The 26,864-nt window shown below is 36.2% G+C and overlaps 1 protein-coding gene across 1 annotated transcript in view; it reads right to left on the bottom strand.

Moving 5' to 3' along the window:
• Positions 1-26,864, bottom strand: part of LOC138711927 (cytochrome P450 6j1-like) — a 50,127-nt gene that overhangs the window by 15,202 nt on the left and 8,061 nt on the right. Inside the window, exons 2-4 of the mRNA XM_069843227.1 lie at positions 19,371-19,898; positions 12,055-12,328; positions 1,356-1,441 (exon numbers count right to left, since the gene is read on the bottom strand). Coding sequence (XP_069699328.1) covers positions 1,356-1,441; positions 12,055-12,328; positions 19,371-19,893 — 883 coding nt within the window. The 5' untranslated portion in view covers positions 19,894-19,898. The remainder of the gene's footprint in view (positions 1-1,355; positions 1,442-12,054; positions 12,329-19,370; positions 19,899-26,864) is intronic.

The following is a 26,864-nucleotide window of genomic DNA, read 5'->3' as shown; positions in this document are numbered from 1 at the left end:
CAAGAGTACGTTGCAGCTGAGAATATTATTTTGAAAGTAAATGTGCCAAAAAATGTTACCTTTTTCACAGTAACTATAGTTCATGAATTTATACGTATTTGAGAATAATTAAGTAAGGCTTCAAAGGCCTTGCTATGGCGGCAGTTTAACTAACAACTGGTTTTTATGGTTGTCACTAAAGAAATGCTCTGTAGGTGTGTAAGTATATTCCTCAATGCCTGATCATAAACTTTGTTCTCTCATTTTAAAATGTCTGTTGGAGTACCTTGAGATACTGCGAATTTATAGCACTTCGAAGCATCATTTCCTTAATTGAATATTAAATTCTTACGAAGTGGCTTTTTTCCTCATAGGAGGTCCCGCATGCAAGCACCGCAGCTTGAGGCTTATTGTGCAACCTCCATATTGGAATAATTGTTGAAGTCCATTTACGATTGCTCTTCAAGCGCGTGATTCACTGCATGGTGTTATCACATCGATTCAGCCAGAGCATTCACTCCTGACTGGAGACCTGATCCTCCGCCTTCCTGTGATGTTGTTCTGCGGCCTCCTCAGATCGATGGCATCTGTTAGCAATTCATGTGCTTGAATCTGCTGCATCCTTAATCAGAAGAACATGTCGCAGTCGATTCAACGACTCACCAATGCGCCATCTGTGCGAAGGAGCTACACTACCTCGGTCACCAATTAGTTCGCTTAAAAGCCTCTGCGACTTCGCTGGATATGTGCAGCTCCCGCAAGCAGATGCCGGCTATAGGCAGATCCTGGAATCTCGCCCACCATGTTCTCCTAGTCAACGTGTAACTATTGAGATGATTAATGAAAATGATACCAATGAAGGCGAAAAGAGTCCGAGTTCAAACGCCGAAAGTTACCCGGAAATTCTGCTTCGAATGATAGAGGAAAAACCTCAGAAAAAACCCCAACCAGGTAACTTGTCCCAAACCAGGATTTGAACTTGTGTTTGCTCGTTTCACGGCTAAGAAGACTAACCGTTACTCCACAGCGGTGGACTACAAAGTGATTTAGTATGTTCGACACTTTAAATATATTGTTTGATAGGTTGAGCATTTTGAAATAAGTTTTGCTTTTGCTGTAATGCTTTTCATATACATTTTTGTGGCTATAGGAATGTTATTTTCTGACTTCCTCTCATAAAAAGTTTCAGTGAAGCAAATTCCTCAGCTATTCCACTGATTGTTCGCCTTTAAACAAGTAACTACGTATATGATGTCCTTGGAATTAACATAATTGCCTTTAATTAGACAAGAGATAACTTCAAGTGGAGAATGATGAACAAGTTCTTCAGTAGTTTAGTACTGGTGCTCATTGGAGCAGTTATCTTTTCCACTTACTGAACGAAGTCTCTTGGTCCTTGCCTCTTTTTCGTAGCTCCATCATGTTGTCCAGAAAATCTCTTCTCTCAACGTTGTTCTTCTCCCTGCAATTAATCAGACTGTTAGAATTGTAAGGCCTAGTATAAATTTGTAAGAGAACATAGACATAAATAATGCAGTCTCGTAGAAGAATTAATAGGTGATGAAACTCAGATGTTCTGCTCCGCTATCACGATGTTAAAACTATAAATTGCTGCTTAATCGACATATTGTGGTATTATTAAATAGGCCCTAATATCTGTAGTTAGAAACTATCCACATACGGAACGAAACAATGAAAACAATAGAAAGTTAGAGCCTGGATTTATCTGGATGCAAACTGCGTATTGCAAGTAACATAGTGCAACTTCTGGAAAGAAAATTGCATATATTTGGTGGTTCATATAAATGAGTTCTTCGGATTTTCCTTTCACATCGACCTATCTTTAGAAGAAAATGCATGTTTTATTCCACTTTTTAAAGCTTGGGTTTATATGACATGGCTGATGAGAACTAAACAGTGTATTCTGAAGTACCATGTACATATTATATTGCATATTTTACACCGTAGTGGAAAAATCGTCATTTTAAACAGTCTTTTGTCTAAGCTGGCTATAAATTGTTGATGAATAGGGAGGGACTAATTTGAAATTTATTTATATTTTAAGTTTATGTAACAATTCTTATAATTCAGCGGTTCTGCAATATCGGTGAGATGATAGTTTTATCTATTAGCAAAGCGGTAACGAGAGTTGATTGGAAGAATGAAAAGCTCAAATGTGAAGTATCCAAATAATTATATCAAAAGGAGATAAATAAAATCACGACATACGAGTATGTCAGAGATCTTAATATCGAGAGCCGAATTGAGTTCAGAATAAAATTATGCTGAAGATCCAGTCTGAGATTAATCATGTTAGCTTTCCTGAAGCAATTTGTGTTGGGTAATATTAACATTCTTTTCCCACTATACTTTATTTTATGTCACTTCACGATTTTAAATCTGTCGCAAATGTCAAGAGAATTCATCTTTCGAGGTATGTAAAAGAAAATGATATAAAACTAAAAAATGTCTCTCAGAGAAAACTTACATCGATGGTCGAATTGAGTTCAAATTCAACAATCAGATTATGACTTCTGACAGTGGCAAGGATCTTCTACAATCTGTGTTGGATAATATTTGATAATTTCCTTTTCCCTACAGTTTATTTAATTTATGGGGGTTTGATTTGGTAATTTTGATTTATTATTGATAAAATTTGTGCCACTTCATTGCACTTATCTGCCATATTAGAATGATATAGTAAGAGTATTAGCTAGTAATTTTTGGTAATTCTGAATAACTGTGTTATGCTGGAGGTAGATTTTGTAATCATCCCTTTCACGTGTTAGGGCTGTCCCAGAGTTTCAGCATAATTGATCTTCCTCGAGTCCGAGGGCCTTCTCTTGGGTCGTATTAGCATTATTTGGAGGATATTTCTATTGACATTCTTGAAAAAAGCGATTACTTGGATAACGTCTCAATTTTTCTACTCGGTCTGTTAAACTGAATATTTCCATTTTCAATTGTGTAGTTAAACTTTTTTTTAAGGAATACGATACCTCTGACTTGATTTTTCTTTTGTCTGTTCGATCGTCTCTCTCGTAGTCATCATAGACATCGATATCACTTTGTAAAATATTAATTGCATGCTTTGAAGATCGTAAGTTTCAACGTTATACCTATTATTATTCACTTTGTTTGAAAATTATTTAATTTTTCTAGTCAAAAGTTCGCTTATCGGCTAACACTAATCGAATTGCATTTTTCTCGTTACGTTTGTTGCGCAGTTTGGTAGTGGGCTGTCACTCCACCTGCATACTTACTCCTTAGGGTTTCTATTTCTTACAAATTATGTTTCCATCACGGCTCTACACTCACGTTAGTCTGTTATGGTTTATTCATGTCTTTCCTTCTTCAGCTTTTCAGTCCGAAAGCTACTAATATGAACGTCTGGATCATAAGCTTACTGAGCTCTTGTAATACAGAATGATAAATTTGATGTTGATATATACCTATAGGAAAAACAATTGCTGTGAACACAATTTTGCGTGGGATCTAATGCAGCGTTGGGCATCTCACTGATTTTGTGGAAGAGCACTCATTTCCTCCACTGTGCAATCCGAGTAGGGCAACCAAACCGGATTTGCTCATGCCTGGCGCGGTGTACCTACAGTGTTACAGTTAAAGTGAAGTCGATGTGCAGTATTTCAATTATGACGGAAATAAATGGATATGTGAATAAAGAGTGATTTCCCATCAGTATATTTAACCGGAGAATAGGAAAATATATATTTATTTGGGGGAAGTGAAGGCAAATATACACAATAAAAGATGTCAGAAGTCCAAAAAAAAAACAACAACAACAACAACAACAACAACAACAACAACAAAGATTAAATTATCTATATGCAACTACAATTACTGCCAAAGTAAATTTGAAAATAAGCAATGCAGTTGCATGAAACATATACGTCAAACTTACATTGTAGTTTTGATTTATTCTCTTAACAGTTAGCTTATTTATCTTGCATAAAAAGAACTCAAACTTCAATTTTAAACTTTTGCCATTGGTTTATGTTGAGAATTTTGGAACACTATTAATTACTCTTTGATCATAAATATTTGTTACTGTAATATTATAAAAGAAATAACCTATTTCAACATATTTAGTTGTTTCATAATACATTTCTTAAATATAGAAAATAGAGTAAAATAGAACATACGAATATATTTTTTCCTATTTAAAGGATAAATTATGAATTGGTTAGTTACAGTTGCTCAGAGTGGGCCTACTTATAAAATAAAATAAAAATGTTAAAATGTTATTTTATGTTTTATTTAACGACGCTCGCAACTGCAGAGGTTATATCAGCGTCGCCGGATGTGCCGGAATTTTGTCCCGCAGGAATTCTTTTACATGCCAGTAAATCTACTGACATGAGCCTGTCGCATTTTAAGCACACTTAAATGCCGTCGATCTGGCCCGGGATCGAACCTTGGGCTAAAATAAAAATGAAAAAGTGTATCTCACATAACAAATAACTCAAATTATAATAATATTTTCAATTTCATAAACTTTTGACATTTATGTTGAGAACTTTGGAACAATATATGTCTAGTTCGTTGATTATAAATATTTGTAAAGGAAATAATCTATTTTAACATATTTAGTTTTGTTTCAAAATTCAATTAGATATTAAATACAGAAAATGAAATAAAATTATACATACAGGTATACAGTATATACACACTATCGGTCAAAAGTTTTCGATCACCTATCACAACAATGGATTCGTGGTTAAAACAGGGAGTTCGTTTTGAATGTTCTATCATATTATAATGCTAGAGAGAGATAATATTTATTTCGGTCTATTTAGTTTTTCCGATGTGTTTGTACATTGAAATAAAGTATATAGTTGTTTTCATAGCTGATCGAAAACTTTTGACCGGTAGTGTATATATACATATCCTTGCAATTTAAGGAATAGCTTTCCTTACGTGATGAATTGATTAGTTAGTAATAGTACTTACAAAATACAATAAGATAATTAAAATAATGTTGAAAAAGTACGACAAATATTTGTACTTTTATTAATGTAAAATTAAAAGATCGCCACTGCATCTCTTCATACTCCGTCTACACGTGCGTTCTTGATGCTCCACAAGTGCAGCCGAGATGAGTGTCGCGCATTATGCTCCTTCATTGTAAGTATTGAAGCCTGCTACCTGAGACAAAGGCCCGGCGTCGTACTGGCCGTACATCATGAAAATTTCTGTCACTTGTGTCCGTTCACTATGTGGATTAAGTCACAAAATAAATCCTAGACATCGCAATATACAAAGAGAACACACAAAGAATTAAGGTCGATTCATACTATACATTACGTAACCTTTTCGTTTACGTTACATCAGTGTTTAAATGAGCATATATTCACTTCGCATTGCGTATACCTTCAATGAGCCTTTCATTTGCATTCAGTATCAGCGTATTCCGAATCTCACCGGTCCGGTGGCATCAATAACGTCACGTTGCAGCGAAATAAGGAACAAAACTGCTGGAAGGATCGATGGCTGTCATGGCGACTGTACAAGTTGTTGTCTGTGCTACGCGAGCAAAATTTTGCGAAATTTTCGTACTCCCATCTCGTTCAAAGAAAAGATAGCATAAACAATTTATTTATTGAACCGGTAGTAATAACTGGTCCGTTGACATGTTCGCTCATAAGCCATTAACATATTGTTTTTACGTTGTGCTCATTACAAACAATACAGCAGAACACACCGCCATGACACAACAGTGCACGATGTCATTCGTCTGCTAATTCCCGCCCTAAAGCCTACGAGAACCAATCAGATTCACTGATGGCGGCTGATGGAGACTGCCACCACCTCTACAAGTTGATGGCACCAGTGCGACACCGGTGGAGCATCAATGACGTCATCGGTGGAATTCGGAACACCGTGATGCCATCGGATTGCTCACCGGTGAGATTCGGAATACGCTCTATGATAACGCAGCAATGTTTACGGAACGTGTATGGTCATGTTTTGACAGTGTGCAATAACAAACGGTTCCGTTCCGTCTCAATTGCAGCTAGAAGTTCTGTGTGTTACTTTGTTTAAAACAATATGCGACGAAAGGCTCATTGAACTGGTACGAAGAAATCCTCCTCTCTATGATTTACAGAACAATACATACAGTGAAAAAATATGGAATGACATATCTAAAGGAGCTAAATGTACACGGTAAGGAAAACATTTTCCTTGCAGAAAATATTTATTGAAAGTGAGCATAAATGTGTATAGTAACAGCATTCACACCATGTCTATCTGCCACTCAACTGCTCCAGCATCAGAACTGAAAAAAAAAAAAAAAAAAAAAAAAGTTTAAATACGTCTCTAATTTCGAATGCACCTTCAACATTTCCACCTGGATATTTTATGTAGCATACATTGTGCACTCACTTCGTTACATTCTGAGTGAGAAATATTAGGTCCGTTGATATAGTTGTGCAATATACAGGTTATTAATACCAACTTATCTGCATATTGTGATGCAGATTTCAGTCATTTGTTATATAACTGAATTTCTGCCGTAAAATACCGAAGGCATTTTTGGAACATCTCCAGCACGAGATAATCTGTAATTAAATATTTTCTTTTGGACATCATGTCTTTGTTGACCCGATGGGTACGGTCTCATTAAGTTCAATTTCAGGTGGAAGGTTTCATCACCTACTGTTGCATACAATGAATCAATTTAATATTGGGCCAATGTTATCCTTACTCTATGTGCAGAATCACATTATGCATTAAAATAAATATATTGTAAAATACATGGATATAAATGTATTGTACAATTAAAAGTAAGAAAACTGCGTTATTGTACTATAATCACTTTGACATGGTAAAAATATTTCAATCATAAGGAGGCATTATTTGCATTAATTCCTCGAAATACCGTAACAGTGAATCAATTTAATATTGGGCCAACGTCGTACTACCACTTTGTAGGTCTTTTTTGACATTTCAAGCAAACATATACAAGAAATTCAAGCTCAGAACATTATTTCTATTTAGACAACACAAACTCACTTCGTAAAAAACACGGATTGTTACTTGAAGAAATAAAACGACTCTCTGAAAAAAAATAACCTAATATATATGCACATAATTTAATATTGGGCCAGAGAAATTAAACGTTTCCTCTACTGCACAAAAACCTAATTCCTAGTATTTAGTTTGGTTCCCTTTCTGTCTAATGATCGCCCTCAACCGTTGCGGCATATTCTCAATTATTTTCTTGGTATAATTTCAGTCAATAAGTGCCCATTCTTCCTGGAGTCTCTTTTTCAGCTAACATTTTGACTTTATTACTGTTTATCGCAGTCCCTTTTTCAGCTCTTGCCAACAATTTTCGATTGGGTTCAAGTCTGAACTTTGGAGAGGTGTGTCTATTACTTTCGGGCAGTTATATAACAAAAACATTCTGTTCTTTCCAGCTTTATGTTTTGGGTCGTTGTTCTGATACAACTTAAAAGTGTCTCTAATACTCAACTTTTCAGCATTGTTATGAAGATTGCTCTTCAGGAGATTCAGATAGTCATTTTGATTCATTTTAACCTCGATGAAGGCCATCTCCCCTACCCCAGCTGAAGATATGCACCCCCAGACCATCACATGTTTAACTGTAGGCTGCAAGTTCTTAGTTTTTAGTTCGTCATTTAATCTGCGCCATACAGTTATCCTATTATCAGAACCAAAAACATTTACCTTACTTTCATCCGCAAAAAGCACATCTTTCTACAAGTTTTTATCCTTATTAACATATTCTTTTGCGAATTGAACTCTCTTTCTTGTATTCACTTCACTTATGTATGGCTTTTTTCTGGCAGCTCTGCCATTGTACCCTGCTTTCCTAATTACACAACGCACTGTCTCTGGATTTACTTTCTTATTAAACTTGTCCAACAATTCGGAAGCAAGTTTTGGTACACTTATTCTTGGATTAGTTTTCATTTTTCATTTTCATTTTCATTTATTCATTTATTGATGAACATAACAGGCAAAGCCCAATTAACCATTCTTAGTACGTATCGTTCTTCTCGCTCAGTTAATTTCTTTGGTTGACCTGTTTGTGGTACTTTCTATTCTATCTATTTTTTGGTATAGTCTTATAATATTTCCAACATTACTCTTGGGAAAATTTAGCATATTGCCTATTTGTCTTTGACTTTTATCTCTTGCACGATGGTATATAATCATTTGTCGCTGCTCAAACGTAATGTTGGGTCCTCTTCGCCCCATACCACTCTTGTTAGCTTCAGTACGTCCACACAGCACAGAGACCGCACCTGACTCCACCTGAGACTGAACTGAATACCTTGATTGGATAATAACACTGAATGGCCCAATATTAAATTGACGTACTGTATGGAGCTACAGAATTTGTACCAGATAGTTGTGTGGGAAGGGGGATATTTAAAGTCTCCTTTTCTATGCTTTTTCCTAAGTTTGAGTGCGCAAAAATTCCCTCATCGCTGTTTTTCCCATATGACCCTATGTCAACAGCAATTAAATTGTATCGCGCATCAACAAGTGCAAGCAGAAGAATTGAAAAAGTTTTTTTTGTAATTAAAAAATTGCGATTCACTGTTTGCTGGAGCTGTTATAACCACATGTTTCCCATCCAGCGTCCCTAGACAGTTTGGAAAGTTCCAAATATCCCAGAAAACTTTTGCAGTTTTTTCCAGTCGTCTTCTGTTGGTTTCGACATCACTTTAAGTAACATAATTTCTATAATTGTGTCACAAACTTCCTTTACAATTGAGCACACAGTAGCGTGACCAAGTCTGTAACTGAATGCTATTGTATGGAATGAATCAACAGTTACCAAAAATGTGAAAAAAGAATCATAATAGAAATAATTTAATGTAATATTATGTTATATTATAATATATTTAATAAAAGTTATTATTTTCAGTTTCCTATCTGAAAAATAGAAGGACCTCATTACGAGACCAGTATCGAAATCATCACAAAAAGAACGTCACAAAATCTGGACAAGCTGCCTCAAAAATAAGGAAAAGGAAATGGAGATACGATGCGGAAATAAGCTTCTTACTTCCAATCTTACAAGTGAAGATGATGATGGCATTTAGGGCACAGTGGATGAGGCTGATAATAGTGTTCCTCAGGTTGCAGAACACGAGAAGAAAGATGAAGTTAGTTCTCATAGTATGGCAGCTGATCCCTTGCATCGAAATTCAGGAGAAAGGAAAATCAGTACTAAAAAAAAAGTCTAAAGACGAAACCGCTGCATCAGTTTTTATGCAGTATCTTATTACCAGGCTTCGAGACTTTGGACCCGATACAATAAGTTTACTGTGCATGCACTATAGGTTGTTGACTCACTGCAGGTAGATAGAGATGTGTTGAGGTAACAACGCTGCTATTTAGAGTAGAGTACGGTAGTATGGGGAAACATACATACAGTATGTACATTCTGAAAGTAAATATACATTACACAATGATAATGTCAAAAGAATGTGAAAAGCTTTTATTCTCCTGTCTTTTATAAGCATTTGTGTTTAATACACAGTGTTAATAGTGGGAATAAACATGTAGCAATTTTAATTTTTTCATTTATCCTATTGGTCGTCTTTAAGAAGTACAGTTACAGTACCGAATTGCAATGTATCTACTACAAGATACATTTTCAGTGTCTCAAACATAAATCTTTTTCGGTTATCTGCCAAAGTTTGTACGTACTTTAGAAAGCTGCGCTCTACGTCGCATGACGTGATAGGAGCAAAACGAAAAAACCTAATATCATTGTAGTCTCTAAGAGACAGTCCTTTATTCTCGGGTGACTCTATGTCCACTAATTTGCTGTTTATGTTACACAGTGTTTCATATCCGTTATTTTTACATAAAATTGATTTCCACTTCTGTTTTACACGTTCAGTAACCGGTGTATTTGATGTCTCATTAATTCTCTGCATCATTTTCTAAATCAATTTGAGGGCTTCCAGCATCTCTTGCTCTGACTTTTCTAACCGTGTAATAGTTTCAGACACAGTTTGTATGAAAACCAAATATTATTCGTCAGAACCTTCAAATCCAGGGCGTTTTCCTTTGCGTATTTGTTGTCATTCATTTACAGTACCCCCTCACTGTACGGTTTAACACTATACTCAGTACGCCGTTATGAGGATTTCCCACTGAACTGCTCTATTGTGTCCAAAGTCTTGAAGCCTGCTTATTACGCAGCAAGAAGCAAAGAAAATGCAACGTCCAGCAGCAGCAAAAGATCCAACCGATATGTTTTTTGAAGCCATATTGGGGAAGGTAAAGCGATTTAGTCCTTAGTACAGGAATCGTGCAGAAAATAAAATATTTGCTGTAATCCAACAAATGGAATTAGAACAGATTTAAACAAATATGCAACATAAACATGCAGCCTCCGACAGTACTGGACACCTGTCATACTCAAACTACAACAATCGCCACTTTTCTTCCACACATTCACCAGGCACAAATACATCCGCAGCGTCATATTTTGAAACATTTACGTTTGAAGACAATAATCAGAGTCCGGCTATGTGAAGTTTAACTTGCATTATTTTATTTATTTAACACTTTCTCTAAAGAAGGATTGCCTAGGGTCTAGACCTTAGAAGACAAAGTATACCATTTACAAAACAAAATTTTGAATATTACATATTACATGGATATTTGTTATGAATATAAAAAACCAATGCAAGAAAGAGAAAAAGAAAGAAATTACAGTGCAATGTCTTACCTGAGGTGATTTCTTAACAATGCAATCGAACCTTTCAACGCAATTAAACAAACATGAGTAATTATAGATGAAAGCAAATAAAAAGCCTTGCAAAAATAAAAAATAAAAACTGCTTCGGGATGGATCCTCTTGCTCCGACCAACAAGCCTATTACTTATATCTGTTGTAATTGATATTTCTCTTGATAATACGGGATTGTTGGTTCATAGATGAATTATTTTTCCTTGTGGACGTCTTGCAGTTGGCTCTTGGAAGTCTCGAAACGAACTGTAGGGTCAATTATAAAACCTCTCCGATGGTCCTGGAAAGCGATCATATCTATCCTACGAGTGCTGCCGGTGGTTGATAGACCATGAACCTCTTCAAAAACACTAAATACAATATAAATTAAAGTTCAAATAAAAAGGCATGAAGACAACCACATTTATTGTACTATTTAAACAGAAATAAGTACATTTGGTTAAAGCTTACCTCAGACAAACACAAAGCTTTTGTTTCGCACTTATAGCTTCTCTGAATGTTGTGTCTCGACGCTGAAGTTGTTCTTTGATATTGGAAAATAAATCATAAAATTTATATTTTGACATTCGAAAATACTGGAAAAATTTTGTATCATCATCTATTAGCTCTTTGAATAAAGTAAAATATTCTCCTTCTGCATTTCGTTCTTTTAATAGCCTATATCATAAACACATTTTCTTCTTTTCCTCTTTCATTTAGTTCTACACTTCTCCTCGTATAAAATAATAGCACATATAGGCCAATTAAATTTTTTGTTGACCACATATTTTTATCGTCCCGCGCCGTGGCGTCGCGGTCTAAGGCATTCCGCCTAGGACTCGTATTACGAAATGCGCGCTGGTTCAAGTCCTCATGGAGGAAGAAATTTTCTCATGAAATTTCGGCCAGTGTATGGGACCGGTGCCCACCCAGCATCGTGATGCATTTGGGGAACAACGATAGGTAACGAAACTCAGGTTGCCAGCTATAACGGCTGGGGGGATCATCGTGCTAACCACACTATACCTCAATTCTGGTTGGATGATCGTCCACCTCTGCTTCGGCATGTGTACATGAGGCCAGCAGCCGGCTGGTCGGTCTTGGCCCTGCAAAGGGCTGTAGCGCCATGAATTTATTTACTTTACACATTTTTATCTTGAGAAGTGCACAGTTCACGGTTTGAAGCGTACTGAAATAGAATGTAAGTGTGAATACAGCACATTTTAATGGAAAGGATACGGAATGTAAACGGAAAGGCTACGTAATGTATAGTGTGAATCGACCTTAATAGAGGAAGAAAAGTTTTAGATTTTGAATTGTAGAAGTCCCACCTGTACTCGACCGTGCTCCAGACGGTATTCCTGAAGAAGTTCAGCACATCATCGTCCATAATACGTAGGCGCAGTACGCTCTGCAGGGCTGGGGCGAAATAGGTGGTGAGACTAGCGAAGGCTCTGACAACAGACAATTTGCACAAACGGCACAAGAAGTGTCGAAACTCGGAGTCTGGATTCTTAAGCGAGTTGCTCTCGATGCCGAATGCACACGAAGCTATCACGTCCGTCGTGAAGCGCGCCATCGTTTCATTCACCTGCACTGGCCGTCCTGTGTACGTCATATACAATATTAGATTTAGGAGTAATTCACACAGAGAAGACGTAGACAGGACGTGGCTCAGACATGACGCGAACATGACGTGAGCAAAGCATGCTGAAGCGTCAAAAAACCTTGCGACACTTGCGCTTCGCACAGCTTTCGTAATGTCTTCTTCAGATGATGAGAATGCCCTGGCTCTCGTACAACTTGCTAATATTCAAACACAGAGAAGATTTTGTGTGCACCCTTCATTCATTCATTCAATTATTTATTTATGTCCTTATTAATTTATTTATGCATTTATGCATGTATTTATTTATTTACTTATCTGGTAGAGTTAAGGCCATGAGGCCTTCTCTTCTACACTACCAGAAGTGAAATATACATTGAAACAATGAAACGTAGTAATATTTAAATATAAAATCGTTATCATGCACATTAAGGAGCTTACATACTGTACTTATAGTGAAATATTGACTAAACATGATACATTTTAAGTAATTACAATTTATATCCTATTTCCACTTTATAATAGACTTAAATGACAATTTATGCAAACACATAGACTAACCTATTAAATTCGGCTAAAACTCAGAAAGCAATTCTGTGTAAAAGTATGTAATTCTAATTCTTAATTTAAATTGATTAGGCCTAACAGCTCGGCAATTCCTGACATGACGAGGTAAGGAGTTCCATAGGCGACAAACTGACACGATGAAAGAGGATGAGTAGAAGGACGTACGATGACGAGGAATAGATAGGTAAAAAGTCTGATGATGATTCCGCAAAATTGTAAGATAGGCCTATTCAAAGCGAGTTCTCAGATATTTTGCAATAGATGTGATGAAACAACTGAACATATATCTCGATCGTTTCTAGAATTTTTATATAATGTCCCACCAGTGTTTATATATCGTATTATATCATCTCTTCACAAAACTGAATATTAAATTCAAAATCGTCGCGAATTTTCTTTTATAGTCAGACGCCACTTGTCGCTTTGAAGGGCCACTCGTGACTCGAAAGAGACGAAGCGCTGGCTTCCGAGTGGCGTGCTCCCATCCCGTCCTCTCTGTGTGCATTGATACATTTGAGGACTACGCGGTAAGAAGGATGAATAAGCATTCGCGCGCATGATGTTCTTTGTGCTTTTCTTGCGCGGAGGAAGGAGCGGCAACCATGTAGTGTCCCCTATTCTACTACTCTCCTACTCCTGTAGTAACTTGCAGCAAAGAGCAAAGAGTTTGCAAAGCATTGTACTTTGTTATGATGTAGTCATAGGATCTATGTTATTTAATGCATACAATTTACGATAGGCTGTTAATTATCAGGGATAAACTTAATAACTATTAGAGTAATGTAATATATAAGAGAAGAGAATGATAGATCGAGTTAAAGAAAACCAAATAAATTGTTATAATATAGCCTAATAGCTATTTAAATCAAGCCTTTAATGAGCATGAATTCTTAAGGAAAAATATTAATATGCTCTAGGTGCTTTCATACAATTAATGCATAATATAATAAAGAGCACTAGGTACAGTCATCAAAATAAATTCACATATAAAAACAAACGTACATTGACTGTTAAAATTATTGACTTACTTCCTGTTATGAGAACATTTCTGAAATATACCTTTGCAGTAGCTAAATTACATTATAAGGTGTTAAAACCTAATGACATGGACGAAATACCAGTGTGGTTGAAAGCATTCATATCATTGCATGGGATCTCTTACAAGCGCGTTCAGGTACTACAGAACTCTTTTAAGTCTACAAGCATGCCACCTAAAGATCAACGAGACAAAAAATCTTATGATGTCTTCGAAAGTGTGCTCAACCACATTAAATCATTCAAGTGACGGAAAAACCATTATGGTCAGTAAAAAGAAAAGTGATCGAATATATCTTCCGACAATCTCAACATAAAAAATTATGAAATGTACTTATATATTTCACAAGGTCGTTCCGATGTGTCTTATGAACAAAGCTCGGATCTTGGGGACTTGTGTGTCGTGTGCTTGAGTAAGGTTACAGGCATAACGTATACAAAGCTCACGCTGCAAGTGCTCAGGGACAGTCGTTTGTACTAAGAAAGTGGTCACATCGAATGGCAAGAAGACGAACGAATAAACTGTGTCACGTCGAAGCCAATGACATTAAGAGAATTACAGGTAAACGGTCTGTTTGAGGAATTAGAAAATACGTGTTATTCGAATGGGTGTTATGGAAGTTTGAAAATGCATTTCTTAAATTTTAGGTACAGAATTTCGTGGAGGAATTCTGAGGAGATACATTATTTTCTTCTAATGCAGAGTTTATATCTTGTAAGTTGTACCACACATAAACTAGAGCTGGAAACGGGCATTCATTGAAAGACATTGCAGTCCTTTAAATTGATGGAGAATTTGTCCATAGCCATGGATCAAGGCGTAGAGGGACCTTCCCTACTAGTGATACACTAATTGAAAACTATTTGCGAGAAAAATTTAGGATATACTTATCTTTCTCAGATACGAGATCTGCTGAAAATCGAACAGGAAACAGTGACAGTGAAATATTCAGTATTTTATTTAGGCCCAAGACTTTATAATAAAATTTCAAACCATTTTCCAAATTTGAAATTTTTTAAAATTGAAACTTTTAAAAAAGAATTTTGTAAAATTATCCATGATATATAATAGTAACAAATGTACTTTTTTTACCTTTTATTTCTATCGACTATATTCATGTTTTTATTGAATATCACTGGCTTCTATCGGATTGTCAATTTATATTAAATGTGTATTTTTCTCTCGTTTTCCCTTTCTTCTTTATTCTTGCTCTTGTGTTGTACTTATTGGTTTGAATTAAGTTAATTACTGTATTTAGTAAACTGTCCTTGTAAATTTTATGTTATATTATTCACTAAGACCACACCGTACACGAGCCTGACTCTAACGGTAGTGGCTAGAAACATTTTTATTTTATAAATGCAATTTGTACTCACTAGGTAGCTAGTTAAAATAAATAAAATAAAAAAATTAAAGTTTGCTCCCGTCACTTCATGTGACGTGGAAATAAGTTTCCTTCGTTTCATATCATGTTTAACTAACAGACGAAGAATTTATGGGTTCGAAAATCTTCGAATGCATGTAGTCATACACTGTAATGAAATGTACAGAGCAGAACTGTAAATTTGATGTATTTTGCATGTTTATTTATATATATATATATATATGTGCTATAAAATTAGATGTTTCAACCTATCATAATATTATCATTATGTTGTTCCAGCCAGGAACCACTTTTATAGCAGACCTGACAGTACCTCCGTGCTGGAAGCGGGAGTTTGTTGACATTGAAGTCCGGTCGCTTAGCCACGTTCAAAGACACAAGTCCCCAACTTCCGAGCTTTGCTTATGAATACTACAGAAAGATTTCCAACACCAGATTTAACATATCATTTGGATATCCACGTCGTGACACTTGCAGTACATGTGACAAGTTTCAGGCTGATCTCAAAGTTTATGAAAATAAACTCTCTGATAACATTGTGTCTCTTCTTCCTGTAAGTGAACGTATACTATACACTCGTATAATCGTAAATGACACTGTATTTGCTTCGTTTCTGTGTTTACGTATAGGTCGCGCCAGGGATTTTGGCAGATGGATTTTCTTAATGTGAATTGGAGAGCGAGTTCTTCACCGCTGCAAGATCGGCTGTTATCTCTGGCGCAGTGGAATGGGTAGGACATAAGAGTAAACATGCACGCCCGAGTATTTATGCACTCTGGACAGTCACTTCCAAAAACTAAACAAATATTACAGTAGTCTATATGTGTCTTTGCTATTCCCAAGAAACCTGTTCGATTAATTAAAATGTGTCTCAATGAAACTTGATCTGGGGATCTTTGCGATCACAGAATACGAATAAGGTATTATTTAGTCCGACTTTGTCCCTAAAGTGGTGGAGTGGGACAAAAATGGGTGAAAAATTAAATTAGATATCTTAGGGGTTTTCGAGACTAAAATTACGAATAATACAATTTGTGCGAATTCAATATGGCAGTTCCAGTACCATGAATTATATTTTTAAAAATTAAACATCGGATGTCGCACAGGTAACACATGTACAGTATTTAAGGGGGTATGTAACACCTTTTGATAGTAGGCCTATACATTTAGTAAAATCCAAAGTGTAATTTCTACATATTCTGAATGAATGTTGTGCTGGAATTTAGTATAGTCATCAGCCAATAACTCTAGATTAATAAACAACTTTTTAGAATCCATAAAATACAGTATTTATTGTGAATGGTAATTATATTTTTCAATTGGTGCAATTTGTGCAGGGAAAATTGGTTTCTCCGATATTTTGTACGATTTCGAATACTTTAAAATGCTTTCTTCTCTGTTCTATTCACAATGTGCGTGTGAAGAAATTATTGGCCTTTTAATATCCATTACAATCCTATTTATTATACTCTTATATAAATCTAACTTCCGTAGCATGCAATTTTATCCAATTAACCAAATTATATTTTGATTATTAAGAAGATTCGTAATTTTATTAACTTGAATTATCGCACCATCAGTAGACGATCCCTAGATTATTACTGGACAAATCTTGTATATTGATCTGGTGAGGGTAGGATGATATATATATATATATATATATATATATATATATATATATATATATATATGCGCAATGCAATGCTATTTCCTTTTAATTAAGCATTAATTTAATTTAGAAAATGTAGGAGATGTATTGTAAAATCATTGCGAACGGAAGTCATTTACATTTATTAAACGTATTCTTTGAGTAGGACTGTACCGTGGTGTGTTTCATAATAAGGATAATTGATATGAGCTGCTGTTATGAAAACATGAACGACTCAGAATGTTATCGCATCTCATTCTCGCAGCTTACACAAACAATATTGGCTCGCCTACTGGAAATGTCATCGAGGTCATCTGCCAAAATCGGTGCCTCCGACTATACCAGCTAAACCCAGGTCTGCCTTCTAAGCTTCATACAACAATGGCATATGACGCTGAATGTTCCGGCAACTCTATTCATCCTTTCTGCCGTGTACTGTTCATTTGTTTACACGGGAGAGACTCGAAAAGCCATCATGTCTCCGCCAGATGTCCGAGCCACGTCTACTCTGTTTGAATTGCGCCTTACGGAGCAACTTGTATTTAATGTTAGTAAATATCTGCAGTGCTTGGGAAAAGTGACATAAGTCAGTTTCCACAAACGTTTTTTGATAATTTATTGACAACTTACACTGGTTTATATCGATTTGATTTTTTTCTGTATGAATTATTGTAATGGGAGAAATACTTATACTTAGCCTATGTATATTTTTTTTCCGTAAGTTGTCAATAAATTATCAAAAAAGGTTTGTGGAAACTGACTTATGTCACTTTTCCCAAGCACTGCAGATTATAATCTTAATAGTTGTTACCACTGCCACCATCGAAACAACAAAAATGACTCTATCTTCAATGAATAGTCTCTGGTCCGATCCATCACTTTTCTTTTTAAAGGGCAAACAACAAACTTTAATATTGGAGGAATTCCACGATCGTGCCGTGGGCTTGGAGTTTGCTACCGCTTAAGTGAATATAAGGCTAATACAAATGAATGGACCCCGACAAAAGACTGAGATCCTGCAATAATGGGGGGGGGGATCCCCTCTCGCAAAGTAAATCTTTTTGTACAATTTAAATTTCATGAGATAGTAAACCTAACAATAAAATCAAATGAGTAAGTCCACACCTGTGGAGTAACGGTCAGCGCGTCTGGCTGCGAAACCAGGTGGCCTGGGTTCGAATCCCGGTCTGGGCAACTTACCTCGTTGAGGTTTTTTCCGGGGTTTTCCCTCAACCCAATACGAGCAAATGCTGGGTAACTTTCGGTGCTGGACCCCGGACTCATTTCACCGGCATTATCACCTTAAATCATTCAGATGCTAAATAACCTAGATGTTGATACAGCGTCGTAAAATAACCCAATGAAATAAAAAAATCAAATGAGTATTTTTATAGTTGCAAAATAATATATAAAACAGGATATAAGTTAATAAAATTAGGACATCTAAGAAAAAAGTAGTGTTCAAACCTTAAGGTACGAAGTGACAAATTATAAATGTTAGCTCGTACAAATAGGAAAAGAAAGACTTCTGCTAAAGTATTTTGGCCGTCGGTGTAGCACTGAGATAGCGAATGAGATTCGTGGTCCGAGACTGCGTTCATGTATGCGTTCGAATCCCACTTATGCCGATTATCTGGATGGATTTCTCTGAGATTTTCCCCAACCTTTTCTGCAAGTGTACCACGAATATGAAGCAATCTGAAGGTGAACCTTCGGCCTCATCTTGCCAAACTGTCATCCCATGATGAGCAATTCCATCGATACCGGTAATAAATAACCTTGTAGTTTTTTTTAACTGGGTTATTTTACTATGCGATTCTGGGTTAAATTAAGGTGCTAAAGCTAGCGAAATGAGTCCAGGGTCAAGCGCCGAAAATTATCTGACATTTGCTCTTAATGGGTTAAGGGAAAAGCCCGGAAAATCCTCAATCAGGATTCGAACTTGAGCCCGCTCGTTTCACAGTCAGACATTCTAACTGTTCTCCACAGCAGTGGACAACACTGTAGTTGATACAGCGTCCTTAAATAGTATTAAAAAAAATAGTCTCCAATACACAGGAAATCGAGATTCTAGCAGTCTTCACTAACCCATGTCATCATCATCGTCATCATCATCATCATCATCATCATCATCATCATCATCATCATCATCATCATCATCAACAATACGATTTGGGCCCATTGGCCCGTTTCGTCTCCATAGCAATATTAAAATTGGTCATTCCAGCGTTTTCTAGGGCGTCCGATTCGTCTTCTCCCTTGGGGTTTATAATGGTGTAGTCGGTATGGAATGCGGGTTGGTTCCATCCTACTAACCCATGTATTGGAGAAAAAGAAAGAAACATAGGTGATATTCTTTATTCGTATTTCCAAGATAGAGGCCAAATATACTTATAAGAAACTCACCATCGGACGCGTGGACATCCAGGTATCTCACGAGCTCTTGTCCACACTCGTCCACCAGGTAGAACATGCGTCGCATCTTGCCTGGAGTGAAAGCGGGCGATAGGCTAGCACGAACGTATTTCCACTTGCGTCCTGTGAGAGCGAAAATGGCCTTTCCGTTGAGCGGGTCGAGGGTCTCGTCCACTTTTATGATGCGGTCGAGAAAGCAGTGGGCGTCCTGCAGCAAGATGCGCTTCACCAGGGCGATATCCCGCACCAGCAGCGCGGGGTGGTCCACCGTGAAGATGCCCACATAGGGCAGGCCACGATGCGCGTCGTACAGAGTCTTCATGTGGTGCCCAATATTCGATTTTTGTAGTATGACTTCCTTCATGCAGCCGAACAGAGGCACGGGCGGTACGAACGGGATGCCACTCTTCTTCCAGAAATCGAAGTTGCGCACTAGGTACAGGTACAGGACGGCGAGGACGACGGTGAAGATGGTGAGCAAGTCGAGAGCAAGTGAGTCGAATAACAGCGCCATTGTATCTAGAAAATTGCATTGCATATTTCTTGACATAATACAGCTGTTGCGAAGCAATAGTGAAACCAAAAAGAATATCAAGAAACTGAAATTCTGGGAGAAAAGCTCTGATAGAGTGGAACTGTCTGACAGCAGTTTCAAACGATCTGTTGAGATTCGAATTCCAATTCATTTGGTACAGAGACATCATTTTATTTTTACTTCAATTTTTATTGTACCTGAGTACAATGTACTTCACTCCCACTCCTTCTACTAGTAAACTTCCACACGTCCTCCATGCAGAACTAAGACCAAGTGAGTATAGTACGTTCCAAAAATATGCCCGCGTTTTACAGCGACGAAAGAGCTTTCAATATTGAATCATATTTTCGTACAGATACTGTCGTCCGTTTGCCTACGTCGCATCCCGGTTTCCCTCACTTGCTTCTGCTCTCCCCTCTGTAAAGTCTAGTGGCTGGACTGTCTTTGCTCTTTTCTGAAAATATTAATTTCTGTTAGGAATTGGACGTCTACGTAATATTATACAACTGTTTAAAATAACTTAAATAATGGGCCTCGTTAAATAATTAACTGTCACGTGTTTCCCTCCTTTTTACGACCCTGCGATAAAACCACTTGGACGGACAGTAGATAGCATGTCTGAGTAGTTTTATCTTTTCGGATCGGGCAGAAGTGAAGATTAAATTTACAGTACGTAAGGTACTCTTTTATAGAGTAGGTACAGAATTATTTCAACATGAGCTACTAGTACGAAGGATGAAACTGGTAATTGGAATTAGGTACAATAGTCTATAGTGCGATAATATGCACAAAATAACTGAAGCCTGTATCGAAATGAACGGCCCGCATTTTCAAAAATATGTTTAAATATCTATATTATGATTATTTTTCAATTTAACTTCACTCTCTATACTGTACGCTAATGTGCTGTAAACAGTAAAATATACACTGCATAATGAACACGTCCTAATGGATAGCTCAGTTCGTGAGTAAAAACACTTATTATTAATACTATACTGTATTTTGATTAAACAAAAACCTAATAAAAATTATCAAACTCAAAATCGCGATATTTCCTAGTTTACGTAAATGAACTACTTTTCTTCCCTCCTTACCTAGTAAAGTGATTTATTTGTATTTTACGCAGTATCATCGAATTCCAGTCGTGGAAGGGGGTAGCAAACAGTGTTTCCGGTTCTCAACCGTTAATCCAAAGGTATAGCTAGATTAATATTAGAAATGTTAATAAAAATAAAATGATGTCCCTGTATAAAGCCACATGAGAAGAAAAAGATAGCTTATGAATAGAAAACGTGATATTTTGAGTAGCTTGTACTTTTGTGCATAAAATGTACATTTGAGATCACATAATTACGTATTTTAAGGTGAATATTTTCGAGTTCAATTTGTAACAAAGATCTCTTACATTCCATACGTCTAAAATGATGATTTTTTTTAGCATAATCGTTACCATTAACGGTTGCCTTTATCTTCCCCAAATCTTTCAGAACATATCCTCGACGAGAGACAAATTTTGTAGACATTTATTTACGTTAAATAATCTTTGTAACTGAAAGAGCCGTTAAATTACTACTAATACTGCTGCTACTGGTATTGATACTACTACTACTACTACTACTACTACTACTACTACTACTACTACTACTACTATAGGTCGCGCCAGGGATTTTGGCAGATGGATTTTCTTATTGTGAACTGGAGAGCGAGTCCTCACCGCTGCAAGATCGGCTGTTATCTCCGTCGCAGTGGAATGGGTAGGACATAAGAGTAAACATGCACGCCCGAGTATTCTATTGAACTGTGCACAGTCACCTCCAAAAACTAAACAAATATTACAGTAGTCTATATGTGTCTTTGGTATTCCCAAGAGACTTGTTCGATTAATTAAAATGTGTCTCAATGAAACTTACAGCAGAGTCCGTATAGGCCAGTTTCTATCTTATGCTTTTCCAATTCACTGCGGGCTAAAGCAAGGAGATGCACTATCACCTTTACTTTTTAACTTCGCTCTAGAATATGCCATTAGGAAAGTTCAGGATAACAGAGTGGGTTTGGAATTGAACGGGTTACATCAGCTTCTTGTCCATGCGGATGACGTGAATATGTTAGGAAAAACTCCACAAACGATTAGGGAAAACACGGAAATTTTACTTGAAGCAAATAAAGCGATAGGTTTGGTAGTAAATCCCGAAAAGACAAAGTATATGATTATGTCTCGTGACCAGAATATTGTGCAAAATGGAAACATAATCTGTTATATATATGGAAATATATATGTATATGGAAATATGTTAATCCTTAGTCAATAGATAAGATTGAGTTTTACGAAATACGAACACTAAGGGATGGAAAATAGGAGGCAGTAATGATCAAAATAATTATACCGATTTATTTTTTTAACCATCAGAAGTGCAGCCTTTAAATTTAAAACAAAGATTCACTCATAAAATTGGGTTAGACTATTCATCTCATCTCTCAGAATTGTTTCTAAAATGTATAAGGAAAGTAAAAAAATTCTATTTCATGTAGGCTACTCCCTTGAAATAACTTCAGTTTTTTTTTTTTTTTTTTACTTCCGAGCAGAAAGGAGAGAGAAAGAAGTAGACGATTTAAAAAATTCACTAAACTAATTATATTTAACTAGAGACGTAAAATTTAAAATGACGGTTACTCTGTACAATGTTGGTTAAACATTCTTAGATTTTTTAAATACCATATCCTAAGGTACTGATGAAAAGGCAGAATGGAGTGAGAAATCTCATGTCATCCGATCTCATTGAAAGTCGATATCTGGGGATCTTTGCAATCACAGAATACGAATAAGGTATTATTTAGTCCGACTTTGTCCCTAAAGTGGTGGAGTGGGACAAAAATGGGTGAAAAATTAAATTAGATATCTTAGGAGTTTTTGAGACGAAAATTACGTGCGAATTCAATATGGCAGTTTCAGTACTATGAATTATATTTAAAAAAATTAAACATCGGATATCGCACAGGTAAAACATGTACAGTATTTAAGGGGGTATGTAACACCTTTTGATAGTAGGCCTATACATTTAGTAAAATCCAAAGTGTAATTTCTACATATTTTGAATGAATGTTGTGCTGGAATTTAGTATAGTCATCAGTCAATACCTCTAGATTAATAAACAACTTTTTAGAATCCATAAAATACAGTATTTATTGTGAATGGTAATTATATTTTTCAATTGGTGCAATTTGTGCAGGGAAAATTGGTTTCTCCGATATTTTGTACGATTTCGAATATTTTAAAATGCTTTCTTCTTTGTTTTATTCACAACTTGCGTGTGAAGAAATTATTGCCCTTGCAATATCCATTACAATCCTATTTATTATACTCTTATATAAATCTCACTTCCGCAGCATGCAATTTTACCCAATTAACCAAATTATAATTCGATTATTAAGAAGAATCGTAATTTTATTAACTTGAATTGTCGCACCACCAGTAGACGATCCCTAGATTATTACTGGACAAAGCTTGTATATTGATCTGGTAAGGGTAGGATTTTCCTTTTAATTAGGAATTAATTTAATTTAGAAAATGTAGGAGACGTATTGTAAAATCATTGCGAACGGAAGTCATTTACATTTATTAAAGGTATTCTTTGAGTAGGACTGTACCGTGGTGTGTTTCATAATAAGGATAATTGATATGAGCTGCTGTTATGAAAATATGAACGACTCAGAATGTTATCGCATCTCATTCTCGCAGCTTACACAAACAATATTGGCTCGCCAACTGGAAATGTCATCGAGGTCATCTGCCAAAATCGGTGCCTCCGACTATACTACTACTTCTATGCGTTTACTGCTATTACTATTAATACAGTAGTCTCAATAATTATCCGAGTTTTGATTAACCGAGGTTCCACGTTATCTGAGCCCGTTTAAAAAAGATACTGTAAACAACGGTCGCGTTTCCATTAGCGCCAAAAGATTCAATTGTTTCACTGCTCGCGCCTAACCACTCCCTTCTAATCGGTATCGGGGTGAACGCGCAACACGACTCATTTGTTTCGCGGCTTGAGTCATTTGTCATTAACCGCTTTTCCAGGAGTTTCGCGGCTTGATTTGTCAGTGTAATCACTATAAGAGACCTGCTTTTGGTTACTTTGAATACAAGTTATGTGTACATCGGTCATAGTAGCTTGGTACGGATTGCAAGCTGCGAGTCGACAGTTCACGATGCGGTCTCTCCCCGCACGTTTCGTGACTGTGTGTGTACATCTGTTTATTCGTGTATCTATGTCGGTGGACAACAGGAATAGTACCCATGTACAAAATACCACTTGGATTTAATAACAAAGTTGGCCTGGGTGGCGCAGTCAGTATAGTGCTGGCCTTCTGTGCCCGAGGTTGCGGGTTCGATCCCGTCCCAGGTCGATGACATTTAAGTGTGCTTAAATGGGACAAGCTCATGTCGGAACATTACTGGCACATAAAAGAACTCCTGTGGGACAAAATTCTGGTACATCGGCGACGCTAATATAACCTCGGCAGTTGCGAACGTCATTAAATAAAACATAATTTAAATTTTATGACAACAATAAAAATAATACATTATGCAGCGAGCCTATAATGGTATAGCGGTTTCAGAATAAGAAGGCATATGGCCTAAGCTAATTGAGTGCTAGCAACAGTTCGACGTTGTCACACTGTGCACGGTGCACGAGACGTGGAAGACAGAGACAACAGATTAGGACAGAACATATCAGTTGCAGCCATCTCGCTGAGCGAGCGGGTCGAGACCTGTTTTTCATTGTGTGTAATCTATACTAATAATAAATCTGTAGCCGAAATTTTTCTGGTAATTTTCGATTTTCCAAAAATAATTAACCACCCTGAAACCGAAAATCGCTTTTTTGAAATTTTTGTTTGTATGTCTGTCTGTCTGTCTGTCTGTATGTTTGTTACCTTTTCACGCGATAATGGCTGAACGGATTTCGATGAAAATTGGAATATAAATTAAGTTCGTTGTAACATAGATTTTAGGCTATATGGCATTCAAAATACATTATTTAAAAGGGGGGTTATAAGGGGGCCTGAATTAAATAAATCGAAATATCTCGCTTATTATTGATTTTTGTGAAAAATGTTACATAACAAAAGTTTCTTTAAAAATAATTTGCGATAAGTTTTATTCCTTGTAAAATTTTGATAGGACCTGATATTTAATGAGATAAATGAGTTTTAAAATTAAATTAAGTGCCATCTAAGGCCGTGTAATGAATTAAAAAACAAATGACTTCGTCTATAAGGGGCCTTGGACAGCAACAATCGAAAGCTATGAAAGATAGCCTACAGAGAATGTTTCTGTGTTTGTATGAAATAATATCGGAAGCTAAATTAACCGATTTGTATAATTAATTATTATTTCACCATTGGAAAGTGTAGTTTCTCTAGATGGACATAATGCTATAATGTTATTACAGTAACTTCTGATATAATATAATATATAATATTATATAATATGTAATATTATATAATATAATTTAAGTTATTTGAAGGGTTCACAACCATAGTGGGCCAAGCGCCATTTACTGAATACGTAGAAAACAAGGGTTAAAATTAAGTTATTACCATAATTCAATGGAAACCTATAACAAATAAAATAAAATATACACATTAAATCTAAATGATGTCAATCTTCATTAAACTATGGTTGCATGTAATAAAAATTAAGAAACAGGTTAAAGGAATTGTCATTGCACCAAATGAGTGTCTCTGGACCAAAATGATCGCATTTTAATTATTTGGATGCAATTTAAATTAAGTAACATATTAAACGATTTATCCTTCTATCAAACACGAATGTTTCCTGGATCAAACGTCCTATTTTAATTATGTAATTACTTTATATTTATTTCTAACGGGTGCGGCGGAGCGCACGGGTACGGCTAGTGTTTAAATATAATTACTCTTCGTTTACAGAGACGGAAATCAGAGCAAAATATGTTCTATGCTGTAGGTTGGATATCTCTGTTTAGTCCTAAAGCAATAACACGCGAACCAGTTGACATACAATTCAATTGTCATTCTTGTACTGTTGGATTCAGAATTCGGAGCTCTATCGAATGGCATAGCTTTAAAATTCATTCCTAGCCATAAGTATTGTGCGCGCAAGAAAGCAACTAATACGCGACGCTTCAGCGAGACTTCGCGACGATTTAACTAGGTAACACAGCTTCACTGTTACTGGCTAGTCGAGATAGACCGGCCTGAACTAGCTCCGCCTTTTATGCCTTCTTATTCTGAAAGCGCTCTAGTAATTAAGACGCGAGTATGTTTGTTTATGAAACTCGCTTGCGCTCGTTTCATAATTTTCATACGAGCGTCTTAATTACCATTATAGGCAAGTTTCATACGACTTTTTATGCTCGACCATATTTCTAACTTGAAATTATTCATAGGTATTCATGTTATGGTTATGTAAGTGAGGAGCGGAACTGACCTGAATTGTGAGATGTGCGCAGACGCGAAAGTATTGATTTTTTCCGAAACACGAATGTCATTGACCTTGATATAATCTAGAGAATAACATGAACATTAGGCTTGATATAACCTGGAAATTGATTTAGAATTGAAAAACGAGATGACAAATTGAATTTATTTGAATGTTATTTACAATTAACGCTAATTATTATAGTAACAGAACATAACCTTCTGCGACAGTATTGGATTTCCAGCCTCCGTGACTTTTCGCTAATTGTCTTTCGATTGCATATCCGAGAATAATCGACACTTGCGGTTTTATAATGGTACAATCAGTACAATGGAGATTTCTCATTGGCTGAACAACTGAATTATAATGAATAGGTGTACTTTAATGAGGTGCATTAAAGGGCTATTACCAGGTGTATAATTACTACATTTCGGCATGGTCGAGCATAAAAGAATTTATTTAAAGGCAGCTTACGTGAAATAAT

The sequence above is a fragment of the Periplaneta americana genome, chromosome 13 (genome assembly GCF_040183065.1).
Source record: "Periplaneta americana isolate PAMFEO1 chromosome 13, P.americana_PAMFEO1_priV1, whole genome shotgun sequence".
NCBI classification, from domain to species: domain Eukaryota; kingdom Metazoa; phylum Arthropoda; class Insecta; order Blattodea; family Blattidae; genus Periplaneta; species Periplaneta americana.
The sequence above is the reverse complement of the archived record's forward strand: the minus strand, read 5'-3'. Positions and strand labels throughout refer to the sequence as shown.